Here is a 19,731-nt window from a genome sequence, read left to right as displayed (position 1 = left end):
CTTTTAGATAAAAGAGGAAAATCTCTGTGCTCACTGCTATAGCTTGAAACAAGCCAGTTCAATCATTTTCATCATCATTATCCGTTTTCCGTTATCCATTTTCTTTCATTAAAACTGCTGAGCTACAGAGTTTACCACTGGGGGCTTATATTCAAATTTAGTAGAGTGCAATACAAAACACGCAACCCCCAAAACTTAACAATTTAAAGCAACAATCAGTAATAAATGCAAGAAAATATGTAAAATGACTACAGGACTCCAATTTCCAAACACTGGATAGAGTTGTCTGCCCAGGTTGCCAGATTGACACACACTGGCAAGCGACAACAGGTCTCACTCTGCAACTGATCAGTGAATTTATATGTTTCAATGTCTCTACTATCCTAGTGATGGTGGTACATTACCTAGCTAAGGTAAGCGAACCTCACTGAAGCACAGTGATTACCTGTTACGCAGAAAAATAGCAAGTTCGCCAATTTCTATGGCTGCAGAACACTGTTTGCATGCTGTTGTCTATACCTGGCAAGCCTGCGTGTGGAAATGGGACTGAGGGAATAAAACCACAGATTACCATGATGTACCACACAGCTCAAATAAGAATATACTGACAGAAGCTCTGCTGTAAAAAAGCTGCCATTGCTTAAACTCAGCATGTTTCCTTATTATATGATGATCCATCCTGATCATGTTGTAAACTTATTTCAAAAATATAATCCTTAATGGTCCTTTAAGTGTTGTACTGGTAGAAGTGGTGCAAATTGTTTTAGCTGGGTATCTAAACTCCACTCAGCGAACCATGTAGAAGGAATTTTAGCCAACCCAGCAAAACACACATCCCCCGAAACATGAGGGGGCTTGGGATTAAAAGATGTGATCTAAAGCTTTACATTGAACAGATGAGCTTTCTACAAGTGGAAAGGGGCTAGCTGTGTAGCTAAGCTACTGTAAGCTAATAGTCCAGTTATTTTTACATAAAGCTCTGTAAAAAAAAAATAAGAGACCAATTCAGTTTCTGAATCAGTTTTTTTTAAACATTTATTTGCAAAAAATGAATGGCTGAAATAATAAAAACAAAAAGATGCAGAGCTTTCAGACCTCAAATATGCAAAGAAAACAAGTTCATATTCATAAAGTTTTAAGAGTTCAGAAATCAATATTTGGTGGAATAATCCTAGTTTTTATTCACAGTTTTCATGCATCTTGGCATCATGTTCTCCTCCACCAGTCTTACACACTGCTTTTGGACAAGTTTATGCCTTTACTCCTGGTGCAAAAAAAGAAGCAGTTCAGTGGTCTCTTATTTTTTTCCAGAGTTGTATATGACTGATTGTGGCACTGCTGCAGTGACATAAATGAGACAAAACTACACAAGTCACATGGATTTTTGACAACACAATTAATGTTATAATAGTTGAGAGACTTGTCAAATCATAGAAGTAAGTTAATCCTGGTTCCTGAAGCTCCTAAAAGGTGACATTTCATCAATTTAATTGAATAAGAACAGCTAACTGCACTTTCTATATCTTTGAGGTCATTACCTCACTTGACCCCATTGTTCTGTATTAATATGGGTCATTTCATGACTTTTCCCCAAGCCTGCGCTGCCTGCACTGCTCTGTCGAGCTACAACAATGAGTCTGCAATTCCCCTAACTCCGCCCACTCCACTAAAAGCCTTAACAACCAATGAGAGATCATCACTGGTAAGGCTGAACCAATCACAGTCCACAGATTCAGAATGAGTGAACAACTCGACATCAATCAAAAGGTAATATAACCAGTGCACTATTCATAAGCTAATTACGCCCCAAAGGACTGGAGGTCAAAGGTCTTCACCATTTAGACTTGCTATTAGTCAAAAGGCTTGGTAATGGCAGCAGAGCTCAGCACGGTGGAGAAAAGCCATGTGGAGCTAACGTTTCCTTTACGACTTCAAATGCAGGGACGGTCACGTTAGAGGCAGGGGGCCGACCGCATGTGGAAACTGACGAATGGTCTTAATTTAAGCTTAAAGTGCCTTTTGGTCCACACAAAAGGACACCGGAGGGACGAGCAGGGGCCTTAACTGTTTAACTATTTACTACTGCTCACCCTGAGAATTCTGCTTAGCTATGGGAATGGCTAGAGTTCAATAAAATTAATTAAATAATTCAGCAAAAATTACAATATCTGGAATGAAAACTTTTTTTAATTCCAGTCACACCAAGGGACATATTCCCATCTCTGCATACACACTATATACTTTATAAACTGGCTGTTTCCAGAAGATTGTAGCTCAGAGATTAAATTACAGGGAATTACAGGGCTAAGATAGTAGTGCTGGCTGAGATAACTTAGCTAACTTTAGCATTGCTTTGTTTACCAATTGACTGGCTGCCACACTCTGTGTAAATGTAAATTTAACTAGATTAAATTTGACTGAGTAGCACTGCTGTGAAAAAATGTGTAATAATAATGGCACGGCATATACTGAAGTAAATTCATGACTAGAAGAGCACTGCTGAGGTAAATGTTGTACTTAGTTAGTTTGCTGGGATGTTTTGATGTTTAGTTTGATGGGGTGTAAAGTGTTTTGTAATTGCTTTTGGTGCATCACTACTTCTCTTGGCCTTATTTTACAGATTGTGGCAGATATACATAAAGCAAGTTTGTTTGACACTACTTAACGACTCAGCTGGGTGTCAAGAAAGTATGTGACGAGTCAGGAATGCAGTTTGCACAATGTGAATTGGTGGTAACATAATTTATCAGCTGCACTGGCTTTTTAGCTTATAATGCAAAGCTTAGAAGCATCAGATCCTAAATAAATTAGTGATTGCCAATTAACTATTTATGAAGAAAACTTTTTCAACTATTTTGTTTTTTTTTATAATTTCTACTAAAATAAACAATTAAATTAAAGGAAAGGTCAAAGCTAATGCAAAAGTGAGAGTCTTGTAATGCTACAGCTCACATTCTTCCAAGTCAAATGCCATTATCTCCCATGCAGAGGGCTTGATAAAGCTGTCTGGCTGCCCCCTGCCCCCCTTTCTCCTCCACCCTTGACTCCACAAGAACCCCTCAGACACCCTGCCAGCACAGGAAGTCCCTCACACATCAAACATGATGACCGCAGGGCTCCACTTTCAACACCTACTTCACTGTCTGTCTCTGTAGCCATCCACTCACTCCCTAAATGCAGACAGACTATACGCACAGCTAAGAAGCTTCATTCCACACTATCTGCATACCAAACATACACATAAACAAGATAAACAAGAGAGGAAGGGATGGCCGGTGATGATGGAATGATGGAAGACCCAATATGACACAGATAGACTGTAGTGTGTGTATAAATGTGTACTCAGTATAGTACAGATATACACTGCTGGCCAAAAAAAGTAAGTAAATGATGTGGGGTTGGTTGGTTGATGCTGCAGTTGGTCTGCAGGTTTAGGTTCAGCAACAGTATGTGCTGAAAGAATGAGGTCAGCTGACTACCTGAATATACTGAATATAGACCAGGTTATTCCATCAATGGATTTCTTCCCTTGACACGGACATATTCCAAGATGAACAATGCCAGGATTCATGGTGCTGGAATTGTGAAAGAGTTCAGGGTTCAGGGAGCATGAGATCATCATTTATCATTTTCACACATGGATTGAGAGAGAGTTCACCACAGAGTCCAGATCTTAACCTCATTGAGAATCTTTGGGATGTGCCGGATGGAGAAGCGCTGCTTTGTGCAGTGGTCAGACTAGAGTGTGTGACCCTTTTTTTTTTTTTTTTTTTACAATAATAATTGTAAACCGTGTGTGCTTATACTGTACATCCCATACGTGCTGCTCTTACCAAGTCAAATCATTTGTATGTGTAACTTTGGAAAATAAATATAATAAATAATGTAATTCTGATTTTTTTGCTATATTAATCAATGACAGCTGTATCAATTCAAAATTAATTATAAGATTGTTCTGCTTAATTCAGTAAGAAAATCTCTTCTATTAAAAATATGACTTCTACTAATATATAAAAAACAAGTTACAGGCATGTTAAAACACTATTAACAGACAATTTAAACATGAGGGGAATGAAAGCCAAGCCTGCTTCCAGCTATGCTCTCCTTCTTTTTGAATTTTTTGGAGTCACTACATGTGTCAAGCACATAATACCTTCAAACAAGTGTTATAATGGACAGACTAGTTGGTGGGGAGGGTGTCTGTCAGGAATTTCCTGCCGTGTGTGGATATCACAAAAGCAACAACATCCTCCATTACCAGCACGCCGCTGGACTGGCCTCTTTTCCACAACTGCAACTGATAAAATTCTTCATATTCAACCAACTGGCAACAAATGACCGACACCAGACTGGAGGAAACTGAGATTCACTGAAGCCAGAAACATCAATACAAGGAAGGATGCACCATGATATTGTGCAGAAACATTGCACAGCCAAATCTGATTTAAATAGGAGCTGATGAAAGTTATTGTTGTAGATAATAAAGCCCCCCCTCATCTCCTCCAACAGAAATAACTTGCCCCTTAAAATCCACATGATTTCCTGAGAAAAATGACCATATCCAGGCCTTACTGTCTTAAGACAAACAAACAAGATATATTAACTAAAAGAGTAGTGTTGAGGACTGATGAATTGACACTTCAGATCAATTTTGAAATATTTGGATATCTAAATCAATTATAATTGATTATAATTACACAGATTATATTGTCATTAACATGAAAAACATGACACCAAACACTTCCAGCAGGCTTTGGTGGCATGGTCTCTTTAAAAAAAAAATTTAAATCACAATTACAAACCTGCAGAGGGCTTCTTTTCTAAGGAGAGAAATTAGTGCCAAAATGAAAAGCAAACATCATCATGGAAAAAAGTAAATGCATTGCTTTTCCCTTACTAACATGCAGAATATGTGCCAAAATGGAATGCAAAACCACTGTTACATTACATTACATTACTGTACTTGATCTCATTATTGAAAAATAATATAAATACACAAGAATTTAAATTTTTAAAACCATACACTGAATTCATGTCAGAATTGCACTTAAAATGCAATCAGCTCAGTTGAACTGTATTCCACTGTGTGGCTGTGCTGCGAATGTTCAAAAGCAAATCACCATGCACAGGATCGCATTTCGTCTAGGAGCAGCATGGAATTTGTGCCAAAATTGAATGTAATCACTGTCCAATCAGAACCTTCAACTGAAATTAGGGTGGGGTTAAGAAATCAGTCAGAGTAAAATTCAAAAAGGGCAAGTGTTACGTTAAAATATTAACCAAACACACCCACACCACCCCACGCAAACCCGGGCTTCTGACTGGTTTTTAGGCACGCCCCAATTTCAGAAGTAGGTTTTACTTCATTTTAACACGTATTCTATGTGTAAGTGAGAAAAAGCATGGCATTTGTGGACTGCATTTAACATTTTCCTTGGATAGTGTTAGTGAGAGTGCTTTTCAATGTGGTACTAATTCCTCTCTATACCTTTCTCTACGCTCCTGACAAGTGAAAAAGGGAAATTAGGAAGACAAGCAAAGGAGAAAAGAGAAATAATGCTAAAGGAATAATTAAATTTCATTTTAAGAGTAGATCATCCTAATGAACTTGAACCTGTAAAGGAAGGATTCTCTCTCAAAATGTTCTACTGCCAACAAATGACCCTTTTCCAACATAAGAAACTCATCAACTCCACACAAATCACAGGAATGTTCACAGAAAACAGCAATTTTGCCGGAACTCGAGTTTGCTTGTGTGTGTGTATGTGTGTGTATGTACACATAAACTGAATACACTCACCATACTGACAGCTGGGCCCACTGAAGCCGGCAGGGCAGTCACAGAGCTGAGTGGATCCCTCTCTGCACCGGCCTCCATTGAAACAGACACCGTAGCTGCAGACGGCTGCAGGATAGAACAAACAGATATCAGTAATGAGAAAGCACCTGGCAGCTGTCACATGACGTAAGCTTGCCCCCTCTGTCAACCGCTTAGGCCTCGTCCCCCCAGTGCACTATCATCAACCTGTCCGCACCTGATACGGTCCGGCTCTTGATGTCTGCCCGCCGTGTCAGGAAATATCAGCTCTACTTAAAGGATCCGCAGCTCCGGGAAGATCCAAGGATGAGCGCCGTCTCATCAAATAATTACGAGTACTTGTCAGGCACCGGGCCAAATCTCAAATCCCAGAAATTCCTAAACCTGTGTTCTATAGATGACTCTCAGGTGGGGTACTCCAGGATTTTCCATCAGAACGGCACACAGGCTGCGTCATGTTCGGTAACCTAATCCACTGAAACTCGTTTGGGGCTTTAGCGAGGCTTTAGAGGAACTTCTGATGCTGTCTGTCTTTTGTTATTTTAGTGTTCCAAATGAAGCACAGAAATCGAAGTTGAACATCTGTTCCATTATTTACTATTCAACAGCGCATATCTGCATCTGGGATATATGGACACAAATGTATGTGTCACACAAAAACTTATGAACTTAATCAGAGGAAAGGAAAACCTTCTTAACTTTCAATAGAAGTCAATGTAAAAAGCTTTGTTTCTGAATGATTTTGGAGCATTTCTACTGGTCCAGTATGTGATGAACAACTGAAAAACAGTAAAAAAAAAAAAAAAAAAAAAAAAAAACAAGGTTGACTGTTGATTTCAAACAAGATAACCACAAACACAATCACTGCAGCACCCAGGGTTATGCATCTTGGCCGACAGTTAGGGGTGCAGGAAAAAATCGATTCGAGCTCAACTCGCATTTCTAACATTGAACGATTCAGAATCGATTCTCATTTTCAAAAAAATGATTTTTTGTGGGTGCAGCTACTGTCGCGTGGAGCTTTTTTACTGTACAGCGAAACTCAGCTACTGTCGTGCGAAGCTTGTTAACTGTACCGCGGAGCTCAGCGGTACAGTTAAAGTGAGCTCCGCGCTATATTAGACAGTATTTCTAATAGTCAGCGCTGTCGTTATGTTTTTAAGGTTCATTAATGTTAATCTCATTGATTTATTATACGTTATATTAATCTTCTCTCGGCTCCACTGCTAACGTGTCCTCGGCTGAGATGGTGCAGCATTAAGACCCTCTTCTCAACTAAAACCTCCGGCGCCTGCTCCTTCTTCCTGTGCGCGGGTGATGTAGCGCTGAGCACGTTGTCACATTAAAAGTGCGAATTACCACGTGCTGAGTTTTTTATTAAATAAACGATTACTCGAGGCACAGAGAATTACTCTATCAATTTTTTTAATCGAGTAACGCTAATTACTCGAGTAATCATTTCACCCCTAGTGACCACACCAATATATAGTTGCATGAATAATTGATTAAATTACTGTAGAAACGATAGAGACAATAGAAGGTAAGTAGCACGATAGACACTTTTCTATCGTCCCCACGATATTTATCGCCATATCGCACAGCACTACTATTCACTACGAATAACTCATCTGTACATAATGTACAGGACTCATGTGACAGCAGCTAGTGTTTAATCCCATATTGTTTGCCATGTCCCATAGAAGATAAAGGAAACTGCACTTGAAGGACTTGAAGGATGTGTATGGGTGAATGAGGTGAAATGTAGACATGTAGAAAACAGAGGCTGAGAGAGTATCATCAGGGAGGAAGTCATACAGTCAGAGCCACAGATTTCCTCAAGCTAACATTCCTTATACCCTGACATGAGGGCTGTAACCACCAAGGCATGAATGACACTCAGTACATCAGATATTCTGTGCCTCCTGGGGAAAACGCATAGCGTCACAGGTAGCATTCCATAAACTCACATCACTCAAACTAAATAACTAGAACATCTATTATCCTGCATGGTTCTACATTGTGGATTAATAATAAACACCTAAAAACAACTAAGCTATGTGTCAGTATTGGGTGATATTTGGCTAAAATATGCAATCAGTGATCTAAACAAAAGGTCAGTGGGTCTCTGATGAGCTCTCAAAGCTTCCAAGGAAACAAGGTGTCAAGATTATGCCTTTTTAAACACCCCCTACCCTTTGGCTTTGAACACAATTTGAAGGTTTAGCCAGTGTTGGTGTTAGAAGAACCTTTACTGAGGGTTCTCCTTCAAGCGTGTTCGGCTGTACTGTGTGTTATTTGACTCTAAAGAAGCCTATGCTAGCCTTCGCCCTACTCCTAGCTAGTTGGTGGGAACTGGAAGTCCCACAAAAACACAAAAAGTAAGTTATCTAATTCAATTTTGATAAGAAGAAAAGATAAGCTTTCAAATAGGCTTGTGATTAAAAAAAGCAGGAAAAGAAATGTTCCTGGAAAAAAAGTGCAGGTGTTAATCAATTCCTTCATCAAACTTCATCAACGATAAGAACTCCAACACCTGCCCATCACTGAGCCTCAAACGCTCAGAACACATCAGTGAATCTCCCGAAAGGTTTCTCAAAACAATAATTTGCTCGATTTGAGCCTTTCCTTCGGGATGACATCTGATGGAGTTACGATAATGATCATGCAATGAAGCTTCAGATGAAATGCAACATAATTATGTAGAATAGATTGAGCTTTATCTCTTCCTGTCAAAAGTTTTGGGGACACCTTGCCTTCCTCAGACAGTTAAGAACTATTTATGCATAAAAATGTGCTATTTTTTTTTCAATAACATAAAGAAGAAATCTAAGAAGCTTACTCTTTGGACAGTAATTCTTTTAACCCAATACTCAGCTTAATGTTCACAGTGTACGTTCAGCACAAAGCTGGCAAAGCAAAAAGATCTGTGGAGTCGATCTTGATAATACAATTTGAACTTAATTGTCTTAAACCCATCAGGACCATGACATCACCTGCAGCTGCAAGTGTCCTTAAGAAGCGTCCCGTCTACACTGTGCTGAGAACAGCCCTGAGCTTCAGCTCCAGACAGGAAGACCAGGCTTCCCCCATCCCTACCCCCTCCTTCCCACCCCCCTGAAACAGCTCTCCCACCACCACCTCAGCACAGAGAAGGAAGGGTGGGAAAACTAAAAGTCTGTCCCTCAATTCCTCCCCACGAGGTGGGAGACATGGACATTCTGGCAGCTGACCAGCGAGCGCATTCTTGAGCCCCCTGCTCCATATCATTTGATAATCTGCCTTAAAATGACTCGCTAACTGCACGCACTCGAGACGTGGTTCAATCAGGCCGTGTGATTGCACATTCTCCTCCATCAAAGGCGCCTTAATTGAGCGGATTAGGAGCGTCCTCAGATCTCTGAGGGGTCAGTGGGTCTCTGATGGGCTAACAGGAGCTACCAGAGCGTCCAGGGAAACAAGGTGTCAAGTTCATGCCTTTAGAAATCCCATTACTGCAGTATAATGAGCTTTAAAGTGATAGTTCAGTCGAAAAAGTGCTCAGAGCTATAAGGCAGAAGCTTATGTAAAGAAGAAGCTTATAGCGGTTAATTAGCATCCAGTGAAACCTGGACACCAAATACCTTTACGCAGAGATGTAAAAATCAATCGGCAATGTATCGTCATGTTTCAGGGGATTTTCAGGGTCTCTGACAGGCTAACATGGGCTAACACGGCCAAGGAAACAAGGTGCAGAGCTAATGCTACTTACAAATCCCATTACTGCAAAGAAATGAGCTTTAAAGTAATGGTTTAGCCACAAAAAGTACTTCTAAGTACAAGGCTTAGTAGTGGGAATCACAGGGCATCTCACGATATGATATCACAATATTATCATGTTGCCAACAATAACAATGATATCACGATACTGTAATGTGGCAGCTATGTTACTGAAAAGGACAAAATATCTCTAAATAAGCAAAAACCAGGAATTATAGATTTATTGTTGTCAGTTTCACAGAATTTGACAACCAATATTTTTCACAGCAGGTTTACCCTATTTATTTGATTAGCGAACCCATGTGGAGTGTGAGTGCGAGACCTAGGGAGTTACTCCTATATTTCAATAAATATATTTATACTTAAATCCACTTATTGATGCGATGCAATCAAAACAATACAATACAATATATTGTAATATCGATATATTGTCAACCTCTTATGATGCTAATGCTGCTAACAAATAATGGAAGCTCATAGCCATCAACTAGCTTCCAGTGCAAACCCAAAATTTCAGAAATTTCCTTCGGGATAAACAATATATCTGTCTGTCTGTCTGTCTGTCTATCTATCAAATAAAGCAAAATCAGACATTTAGAAAGTATCAGTGGATCTCTGAGGGGCTAACAGAAGCTAACAGAGCATTCTGGGAAGCAAGTTAAATTAAAGTCAAATCCATGCCTTTTAGAATCAAGGTTTTTAAAATAAATATAACGAGCTTGGAACTGTGAGTCTAATATTGCTAAGGGTTTGACATGTCCACCGACATGTCAAAGGTGTCTGTCAGTCCTGTCTTTGTCTGTCTGCCTGCTACAGACCCTAGTGCACTCACTAAAGACTCCACTTCCCAGGATGCACCTGTGCCTAACCTCCAGGACATGCCTGATCACGTTACGCTACGGCGTTCTAGCTCGCCGGCCTTCTGATCATTTTCACCTGGTCCTCCTTGTATAAATAGCACCCTATTTCAATCCCATGTTGCCCGATATTGAATCTATTTACATAGCTTCTCTACCCTGCTTTTCTTTTGCATTTGTCTTTTTGTTATTTACCCTTTCTTGTATATTTTACTTTTCTTTTTGCTTGGCCCTTTGTTGTTCATTACCTTTTTTGTATTTTCTGGATATCCCGTGTATGACCTCTTTGCCTGCGCACTCTGGTATGTTGCTTGTCTCTACTGTCTTTTTGTTACTGACCTTGCCTGTCCCTGACGATTCATATAGATTAAGCCTTTTATTTAATAAACTTTGTGTTTGTATTGTCCGAGTGTGTCTGTCGTGTGTTTTGTCATCGTGCTGCTGCATTGAATATAAATGTGATTTCTGCTAAAGTCTCCTGTCTGGCCGTAAGGACAATTCTAGCAGACACTGCCGGCCAGAATCATCCCTTCAAGGCCCAGGTACGATTAAATAGCTTTCAATGATCTGAATCTGGAAAGTCAAATACATGTATTGCTTAGCTGCAACACGCAGCAGTTGAGGAATGCACAGACAGGGACTATCCCCATAAGTCAAATGTACATAAATATATATATATATATATATATATATATAAAAAGAGAAGAGAAAGAGAAACGCTCTTGTTGTTATGCAGGATGCGTACGCCACCGCCAAACAAAGGGAGGCTGTACTCCAGCAGTGAAACACTAACCCACAGATCAGACAGAAGAGAGGTCACAATTTTACGCAAATCTCCGGCTGCTATGGATACACTTGGCACCGAAAGACAGCACAGACAAGGTGCAAAGTAAATACAGCACATGCTAATGGCATTTACCCGCACACTGCATTCCAATGATCATCTAAACAATGAACGAGAAAAGAAATACAACATGTACTGAAGCCCTGTTCTAGATTAACTGGCTTGTACAATACTGTTTAAAACTCATTGCTCCGTATTTTCATTTATTTAACTTTAAGTCTAAATTTCTTACACAGCAACGGTAAGTTCCTCAGTATTCAAGCTTTTTAAACTTTAATGATATTAAGGAATGGACTCTGTATTGCAGTAGAACAGTTTAAAATAAATATTTTTTGCCAAAATTAGCTTTAATGCACACTCACAAACATTGGTGCATGTCCACCTTTACATTTAAAGTATTTATTAGAATTAAGAGCTTAAATTGGTCAACTGTCTGGTACCTACACTAACCACATCTACTCAAATGACTTTTTGGTACCTGGGTCCTGGTGTGTTTCTACTACCAAAGATCAACTCCTGAACATTGCACTGTAATGATGCATTAACAAATTAATCTGAAAAGTTTAAGCCACAAACATTATCAATAATCAACCAATGGCTGAAATAACAAAAACAGATGCAGAGCTTTCAGACCTCAAATAATGCATAGAAAACAAGTTCATATTCATAAAGTTTTAAGAGTTCAGAAATCAATATTTGGTGGAATAACCCTGTTTTTTTATCATAGTTTTCATGCATCTTGGCATCATGTTCTCCTCCACCAGTCTTACACACTGCTTTTGGATACCTTTATGCTGCTTTACTCCTGGTGCAACAAATCAAGCAGTTCAGTTTGGTTTGATGGCTTGTGATCATCCAACTTCCTCTTGATTAAATTCCAGAGGTTTTCGATTTGGTAAAATCAAAGAAACACATATTTTTTTTTACATGGTCGCTTATTTTTTTTCCAGAGCTGTACATAAAAACATTGAAGCATTCAGGGAACTAGTTCATCAAGAAATCACCTGACATATTTCACCAGCTCTATTCTTACCATTTTCAGTTCCTTTCAGAATGAGCCATTTTTATGCAAATAAGGTGTTGCTGGTGGTGTTAGCTCCTTATCCAGGCGGCATGTGGAGCAGCTGGCAGTGTTAGAGGCTCAGAGTATCTGACAGTACGTACCATGGACAGTATGTATAGATCCATCCTTCAGACAAAGTCTGTTAGCTAATCCTGCTGTGTACAATTCGAGGTTCTCAACCAAAATGACTAAAATCTTGAATCTCCAACTGATGTAGTGGATGGGGCTTTAGTGGGGGTTGACAGGTGAGGGGTGGTGCCAGGGTGGTTCTATGCGCATTTCCTTATTGTGGCGTCAGAATAAGGTAGCCATCCAAACGGATCCTTTGGATTTCTGGCCACAAACTCTTTCAGCTGTTTTACAAATATGGATGAACGGATGGATCTACTACTCTCTACTACTTTCTACTACTACTGTTCCACAAGTACATGGGAATGTTCAATTAGATAAATGTCTCTCAAAAGGGAAAGCACTAATGTGCCCTTTTTAAAAGGGCATTCATCTGAGAACACACTAAAAACCACAAACTAGACCATAAACAACGGGTCATTAAAGCTTTGTATCTAACACTAGAAGAATCAACAGTCTTGTGGCTTTTGTGAAGACTTGTATTGTTGACCAGAAGAACATAGATTTTCCCGACCCATAGACCACCCACTGAAGCCCAGCAGAATGTTCCATTCCAGATCCTGCATCCACACGGCCTTCTGTCCAACAAAAGAACCGTTCCCAACCACCGGTTAACAAGAACGGAAAATGAGAGTGGCAGAGCTTTGAAATGTTTCAACACGCCTCATCGCCCTCAGTCAAAGTTACTGTCCATCTAATTCACTTCTGAATTCCCTGATCAGGTTCTGCTATGTTTCGGCCATTATGATCTCCCAGACAGAGGCTCTTTTTGGGACAAAAAGAGTGGAAATATTGTTTAAATGGAAGGAAGTCTCTATAAGCATCTTTTTGACAGCTTAAGGGCTCTTCGACGAGAAGATTCAAGAAGTCATTTAGACAACTGGCGCACTTGAAAGACAGAGGAAGAAGTGTTCTATAAGCACATTTGGAAACGTGCTAGCCAAAAGGACCTTTTGCATGCACTGCAAGGGTTTGATTTGTTAGGTACTTAAGGAAGAAGGCAGAATGGACTTTTGGGAACTTTCAATCTGGACATCCTGGACTCTTTACTTTACTCTATTTGACTTTTTCACAAGTGGTTCTGCTAATCCTGTGTAAAGCTACAGCTGGCTTGTCTTCTGGGGCTGTATTCACTAAAGTCTTAAGCAGCAAATAAATCCCATGTGTGCTTTTATATAATTTTTTTATCTATATAATTCTTAAAAAATCTTTTTTTTTTACTTTCCTCTCAAGAACAGTTGAAAGAAGAATCCACATTCATAAAAATAATGAGCCCCCTGTAACAATCCCCTTCATAAATTAGTTCTAAAAATGTCTAAACATAATTTATAACATCCCAAATAAGAAAACCCTGGCGAACATCAGAATCTTTGGAATATATGCTGCGTAAATAGGTTTTTAGAAGACATTTCTTCCTAAGAACAGCTAAGCAATAAGGCACAATGTTTCCGAATCATATAACAACATTAAAATTCAAAATTTTCCTTAATTATTTTCATGTCTTTAATTTTTGATCTGCAATGTGTCAAAACTTTTGACTGGTACGGTCAATGCATGCATCCAAACAACTCTGAGGACAGATTTTAAGAAGTTAAAGAGGATAAAAACAAGCTTACGAATAAACAGACCAACGAGAGCTTGAGAAATCACAAGAACGACAAACATTAACAAACATTCATTCTTTTTCTTTAGTCTTAACTGTCCTAGAATCCTTGGATTTTTTTTACTAACAACCAACAAAAGCCCATTAATAATGACAGTCATTAGGCTAATGAGCTTAGTCTGTAGTTTAGAGCAGGAGAGTGGAGTAATCCTCGGGGACTGCGTCCTCTCTTTGTCCTAGCTGTGCTTTAACTCCATGGGGACAGATCTATCACTGGGTCAGAACAGCACCCCAGAGACCAAACGCCTTTCAGATCTGAGCTAAGTGAGGCACAGTCTGAGCTACTGAGTGACTTTCCTTTCCACACCTTTTGTCACTTATTCAGTTCCTAAAAGCTTCTTCCAGAGTCTGAACGTTCCTTGTGGAAGTTACACTGTAGGTCTGCAGGTTGAATTGTAAACTGAATTGTACTAAATTTAATTCTGTAAAGTTAGAGGGGGTCTTTAGGTAAGTGTGCAGCCGCTTGGAGAGGGGGGCGGTGTTTGAACCTCCACTTTCCTCCCACTTTATCCTTGCTCAGTGGCTTAGAGAAAGGAGTGATTAGCTTGTCCACGTTTTGCCGAGTGCGCCCGGGTCTTGAGTTACGAAGATAAAAGCCCCGGCGCACTCCGGCACCGCCGCTCGAGGACAGCAGATACTGTCGCGGAAAGGAAAAACTAAACCCGGAGACTTAGGATGGAGACGTTAAGCAACACACAGGAATGTGTGTCGACAGGCTTTTTTAGTGAGTTTAAAAACAAACCCGTGCTGGGTTGAGCGGGCGGCCTAATTCTTGCCAGTATAATGAGCAGTGTAACCTCCACCCCTGGACAAAGAGGCCTTTGAGGATAGCGTTGGCTCTGGTAACGAAACTCCTGTGAAAATATCACAACCTGGGGGGGATTTGAGTGCTGCAACCCTTCTGTCAGTCTCTGCGAATTCTGCGAGTTCTGCGAAAGATCTTTGGCCCTGGACCTGGCTAGGGAAAATCAAGCTTTATTTGCACTGCATTTGATGCTACTGTGCTCGGAAAGAAAAAGTACAGTACATTAGTTTTAACAGTGGATCTGCTCCAACAAGAGCTCAATGGATTTGTAGATGCCCCACTAAAATGTACTTTAACAAATCCGCAATATCTGTACTACATTTGCAACATTTTTTATGCATATTTATTATGATTCACACTACAGCCCCCATCCACTAGTGGCACTGTTTCGCCAAACATTGTCTCAAAGCTCCTTTGGGGAGCCCAGAAGCAGAAAGAAAGCATTTTCTATAGTGGCATTTTAAAATGACAATATTATTGTCAAGGATGGATTAAGGGTAGTCTGGGTAGTCTAGGTCCCTAAAAGTCAAGGAGCTATGGTAAATGGACTTATATAGAAGTCAAGGACCCTATAGGAGGGGCCCTCATGGACAAGGGCCTTCTAATGGTATGTCCTGCTCTTCTCCAGGGCCCGCTGGTAGGGGTTCTCATACTCAGGGCCCTCTAAAAATAGCATGGCTAGGGTCCCCAAGAGGCCCTGGGGTTAAAGTCCCTAATAGTCAGAAGATCCTTAAAATGGACTTTGGGCCTCAAGGGTCCCTGGGCTCTGGCCCCACTGGCTCAGTCAGTAATCCAGCCATGATTATCATTTATCGCAATAGTTTCTGGGACAATATATTGTGCTGAAAATGTTGTTATCGTGACAGGCACAGATTTGAGAAAGCCTAATTTGGACTGGTTTAAAAAGCATCAGCAGATCTTTGTATAAAGACAAGAAGAGCCGACAGGGTTGAGGATGAAGAGGCTCCTCTTCATCAAGGCCACTGGCTGAGGTATGCAAGCTATAGCCAACAAGCTCAACCACTGTTAAATCCTATCAAAGGATTCCAGCCCAGTCCAGTAGACGCACGGCTAAAGTCCTACAAGGAGACGAGCCAGGGCCTCTGGGTGCCAAGCTATTTGGGTGCTTCTCTCTTGTTACCAGGACAATGCAAGCCAGCAGACCTGTAAAATTCTCCCGTCTTGGCCAAACAGGAGGAGAGGTTGTGCTATAAAACTGTATTTAAGGACAATTCTGATGGGATGAGATGGTTTTAGCAAAAGAAAAAGTCACAATGTTCTCATTAATAAATGAAATGGATTTGCCCAGACAAAACATACAGCACTAAAAATTATAAGTGACTTTGATTTTATCAAATTGAAAACCTCTGGAATATAATCAAGAGGAAGACGTATTATCACAAACCATTAAAGGAAGCTGAACTCCTTGAAGTTATCCAAAAGCAGTGTGCAAGACTGGTGGAGGAGAACATGCCAAGACTGTGATTAAAACCAGGGCTATTCCACCAAATACTGATTTCTAAACCCTTAAAACTTTATGAATATGAACTTGTTTTTTTTGCATTATTTGAGGTCTGAGAGCTCTGCATCTTTTCTGTTTTTTTTCAGCCATTTCTCAATTTCTGCAAATAAATGCTCAAATGTAACACTGAATTTTTTACTTTTATTTTCTATAAAGTCTCAATTTTATCTGATAAGGATTGTAATTTATAAGGAACCTAACTGACTAACAATTGGCTTATCAAACATCAACCAAAAAAGGCAGTAATCCCACTACTAGGGGTGTGACATATCATATCATATACTGCCAAAATTTTGAATATCGTTTTTTTGAATTTCGAAATCATACCCTGAAATATTGTGCAGTATCGCCCACCCCTAATCATCACATCAGAGTGCTACTTTTGTTTTTACTGTTTTTAGCAAAAGAAAAATTCACACTGTTCTCATTTCATATTATATATCTACTAAAGACATATTATATCTGTTCAGTATCATTTATTTTACTTTAATCCTGGATATATAGAGATATTTGGAGTGCATTATTATTAGTATCATGACATTCTGGATCATTGACTTCTGTTAGGGCCATATCACCCACCCCTACCCACCACCTTGCAAAAAGGTGCAACTTAAATATTAAATATTAAATATTAAAAGATCCAGCTAATTTCTTATTTAGCAGCTAGCCCTGTCTTCTGTTTGTCTACTGGTCTACTGCTAACATGGACTCATCAAGGAACATCAACATGCAAAGAATGCAACTTTAAATTGATAAAATATTCCAGATTCATACTGGATTAAAGCAGAAATCCTCTTGGTAATCTCCTAAATTAATGCAACTTTCCAAGTAAAACTAATCCAGCTAAAAAAAAAGGCTTGTGTCACAAGTTGTTGTCCACGGACACTGTGTGCACATATGCAAGGAAGACTGCTTTCCAGTGTCATGGGAAATTACTATTCAGACACTGACAAACTGCCACCATCACAAAGAACAATGCAGCTCCTGCACATCAAGGGGATTACAGCAAGTCTGACACTAAGCATTTTACAAGTTCCTAAACCCACTGTGGGTTTAAAGAGCTGTAAAAGAGCAAACTGGCATGCATGACCAGTTTATGTGAGTGGCTCACCAGTTGTTTGGGACACTTAGCATGACTGGACACTTTATGGTCCGTACATCAAGGCCATTTAGAAGTGAACGAAAATCCCTTGGTCTGTTTTATAGACTTACAGATCATCTGATCTACATTTCAGACTGTATATAGTGGCATGTTACAATGATGAGCACATTCAGAGCCATGATGATCATATAATGTAGTAGATCAAAGGGAGAGAATTTCCTTAAATCAGATTAATGCAATGTTAAACAGATACAGTTTGAACAAAATTAACAATATGTCGTATGTAACATGAAATGACAGCTCTGTCGCTGTTATTGAGTTAACAAGAGAAAATTACATAATTTTGAAATTAGTAGAAATTTATAATATCTACTTAAATAAATAGCCTTCAAATAGTGAATACAGTAGTCAGTAGACAATTGGCCATGCGGTACGGAGCCCAGGAGGGGCCGTGGATAAAAAAACATTTAATTGAACGAACGATATAGCAGTTCGTGCTCACAATTTCTTGGGGTATGGATTTAAGAAATCGTGAGCATGGATTAAAGAAATCGTGAGCACGGATTAAAGAAATCGTGAGCATGGATTAAAGAAATCGTGAGCACGGATTAAAGAAATCGTGAGCACGGATTAAAGAAATCGTGAGCACGGATTAAAGAAATCGTGAGCACGGATTAAAGAAATCGTGAGCACGGATTAAAGAAATCGTGAGCATGGATTAAAGAAATCGTGAGCATGGATTAAAGAAATCGTGATCATGGATTTAAGAAATCGTGAGCATGGATTAAAGAAATCGTGAGCATGGATTAAAGAAATCGTGAGCATGGATTAAAGAAATCGTGAGCATGGATTAAAGAAATCGTGATCATGGATTAAAGAAATCGTGAGCATGGATTAAAGAAATCGTGAGCATGGATTAAAGAAATCGTGAGCATGGATTTAAGAAACAATGAGAACAAATTACAAATCAATCACTTAAATTAAAGAAATTGTGAGCATGGATTAAAGAAATGGTGAGCATGGATTAAAGAAATCGCGAGCACGAATTACAAATAATTTACTTAAATTAAAGAAGGAGCACAACTGCTATGTTGTTCACTCTATTTAATTTATTTTTTAAAGTTAAAGATGATGGACTGGGCAAGTATGTCTCCAGACCCAAACCAAATTGAGCACATGTGGGGCATCCTCAAGCAGAAGGTGTAGGAAGAGTCTAACATTCCCAGCTCATGGAGGCAGTGGGAAAGTATTTCTGATAATAGCAGGTGCCACATGGATAGGGCATTTAGTTTCTGAGTTTTAACAGGTTTTTAACATTCCTCGATCCACAATGTAAAGTATTTAGTAGAAATACACTACAGTGTACACTATTAGTGGTGTCAAGCAAGAGTTGCCCAAGTGAACAGACAAGCAACTCTGGAAGAAATCACATCTAAAATACATTCAATTCAGACCAATGAAGACCTTACACATACTGTATATCCCACAGATCTTTAGAAAAAGTCATCAAAGCATTTCACTACTAGGTATACTATAAATCCCTACGTATGTGACTAATAACCTTTGATCTGATTTGATTTGATACTTACGATACAGACAACCGGCCTCCCCGTTGAGCTGTGACCATCCTGGGCAGCACTTGTGCACTGTCTGGTAATCCTGTCGATACACTTGTCTGTAAGCAGTGTAATACGCCGTCCTGCAACAAAAGCCACAGATTAATGAGTATATTCTACTGGTGCTGCACAATAGATCATCTGAGCATCATCATCAGTGCAGAGTGTCACATTGCAGGGTGTGAAATGTCATGTAAAAAAATGTAAACTATATGCATCATTCTACAAATTGCTTGATACAAAACAAAAATCTGTACTGTTCTCATTTTCCATGAAGTATCAACAAGAGGTAGACTATGTCTGCTAGGACTATCACAGTAACAGTTTTTTTTAATGGATGATATTTTGTCCCAGGAATTGTTGAGATAAACTATTTTATCATAATTTATAAATATCATCATCCCAGTAATATGAATATGCAAACTTTAACATTGTGGGATCAATAAAGGATAATCCCCTTTTCTCTAAAATAGCAAAATAATCAAATTACTTATTAAAGTAAGACACTTTTAACATAAGATTAAAAAATTGGAACTTTCAAACTGTTTAAATATCC

General features: G+C 39.3%; 1 protein-coding gene across 1 annotated transcript in view; it reads right to left on the bottom strand.

The window, feature by feature from the left end:
* Nucleotides 1-19,731, bottom strand: part of megf6b (multiple EGF-like-domains 6b) — a 95,330-nt gene that overhangs the window by 69,840 nt on the left and 5,759 nt on the right. The window contains exons 3-4 of the mRNA XM_022682263.2: nucleotides 19,149-19,258; nucleotides 5,801-5,905 (exon numbers count right to left, since the gene is read on the bottom strand). Coding sequence (XP_022537984.2) covers nucleotides 5,801-5,905; nucleotides 19,149-19,258 — 215 coding nt within the window. The remainder of the gene's footprint in view (nucleotides 1-5,800; nucleotides 5,906-19,148; nucleotides 19,259-19,731) is intronic.

Source organism: Astyanax mexicanus, chromosome 24 (assembly GCF_023375975.1).
Source record: "Astyanax mexicanus isolate ESR-SI-001 chromosome 24, AstMex3_surface, whole genome shotgun sequence".
Classification (NCBI taxonomy): domain Eukaryota; kingdom Metazoa; phylum Chordata; class Actinopteri; order Characiformes; family Acestrorhamphidae; genus Astyanax; species Astyanax mexicanus.
Note: the sequence above shows the minus strand (reverse complement) of the source record. Positions and strands in the feature narration are given on the sequence as shown.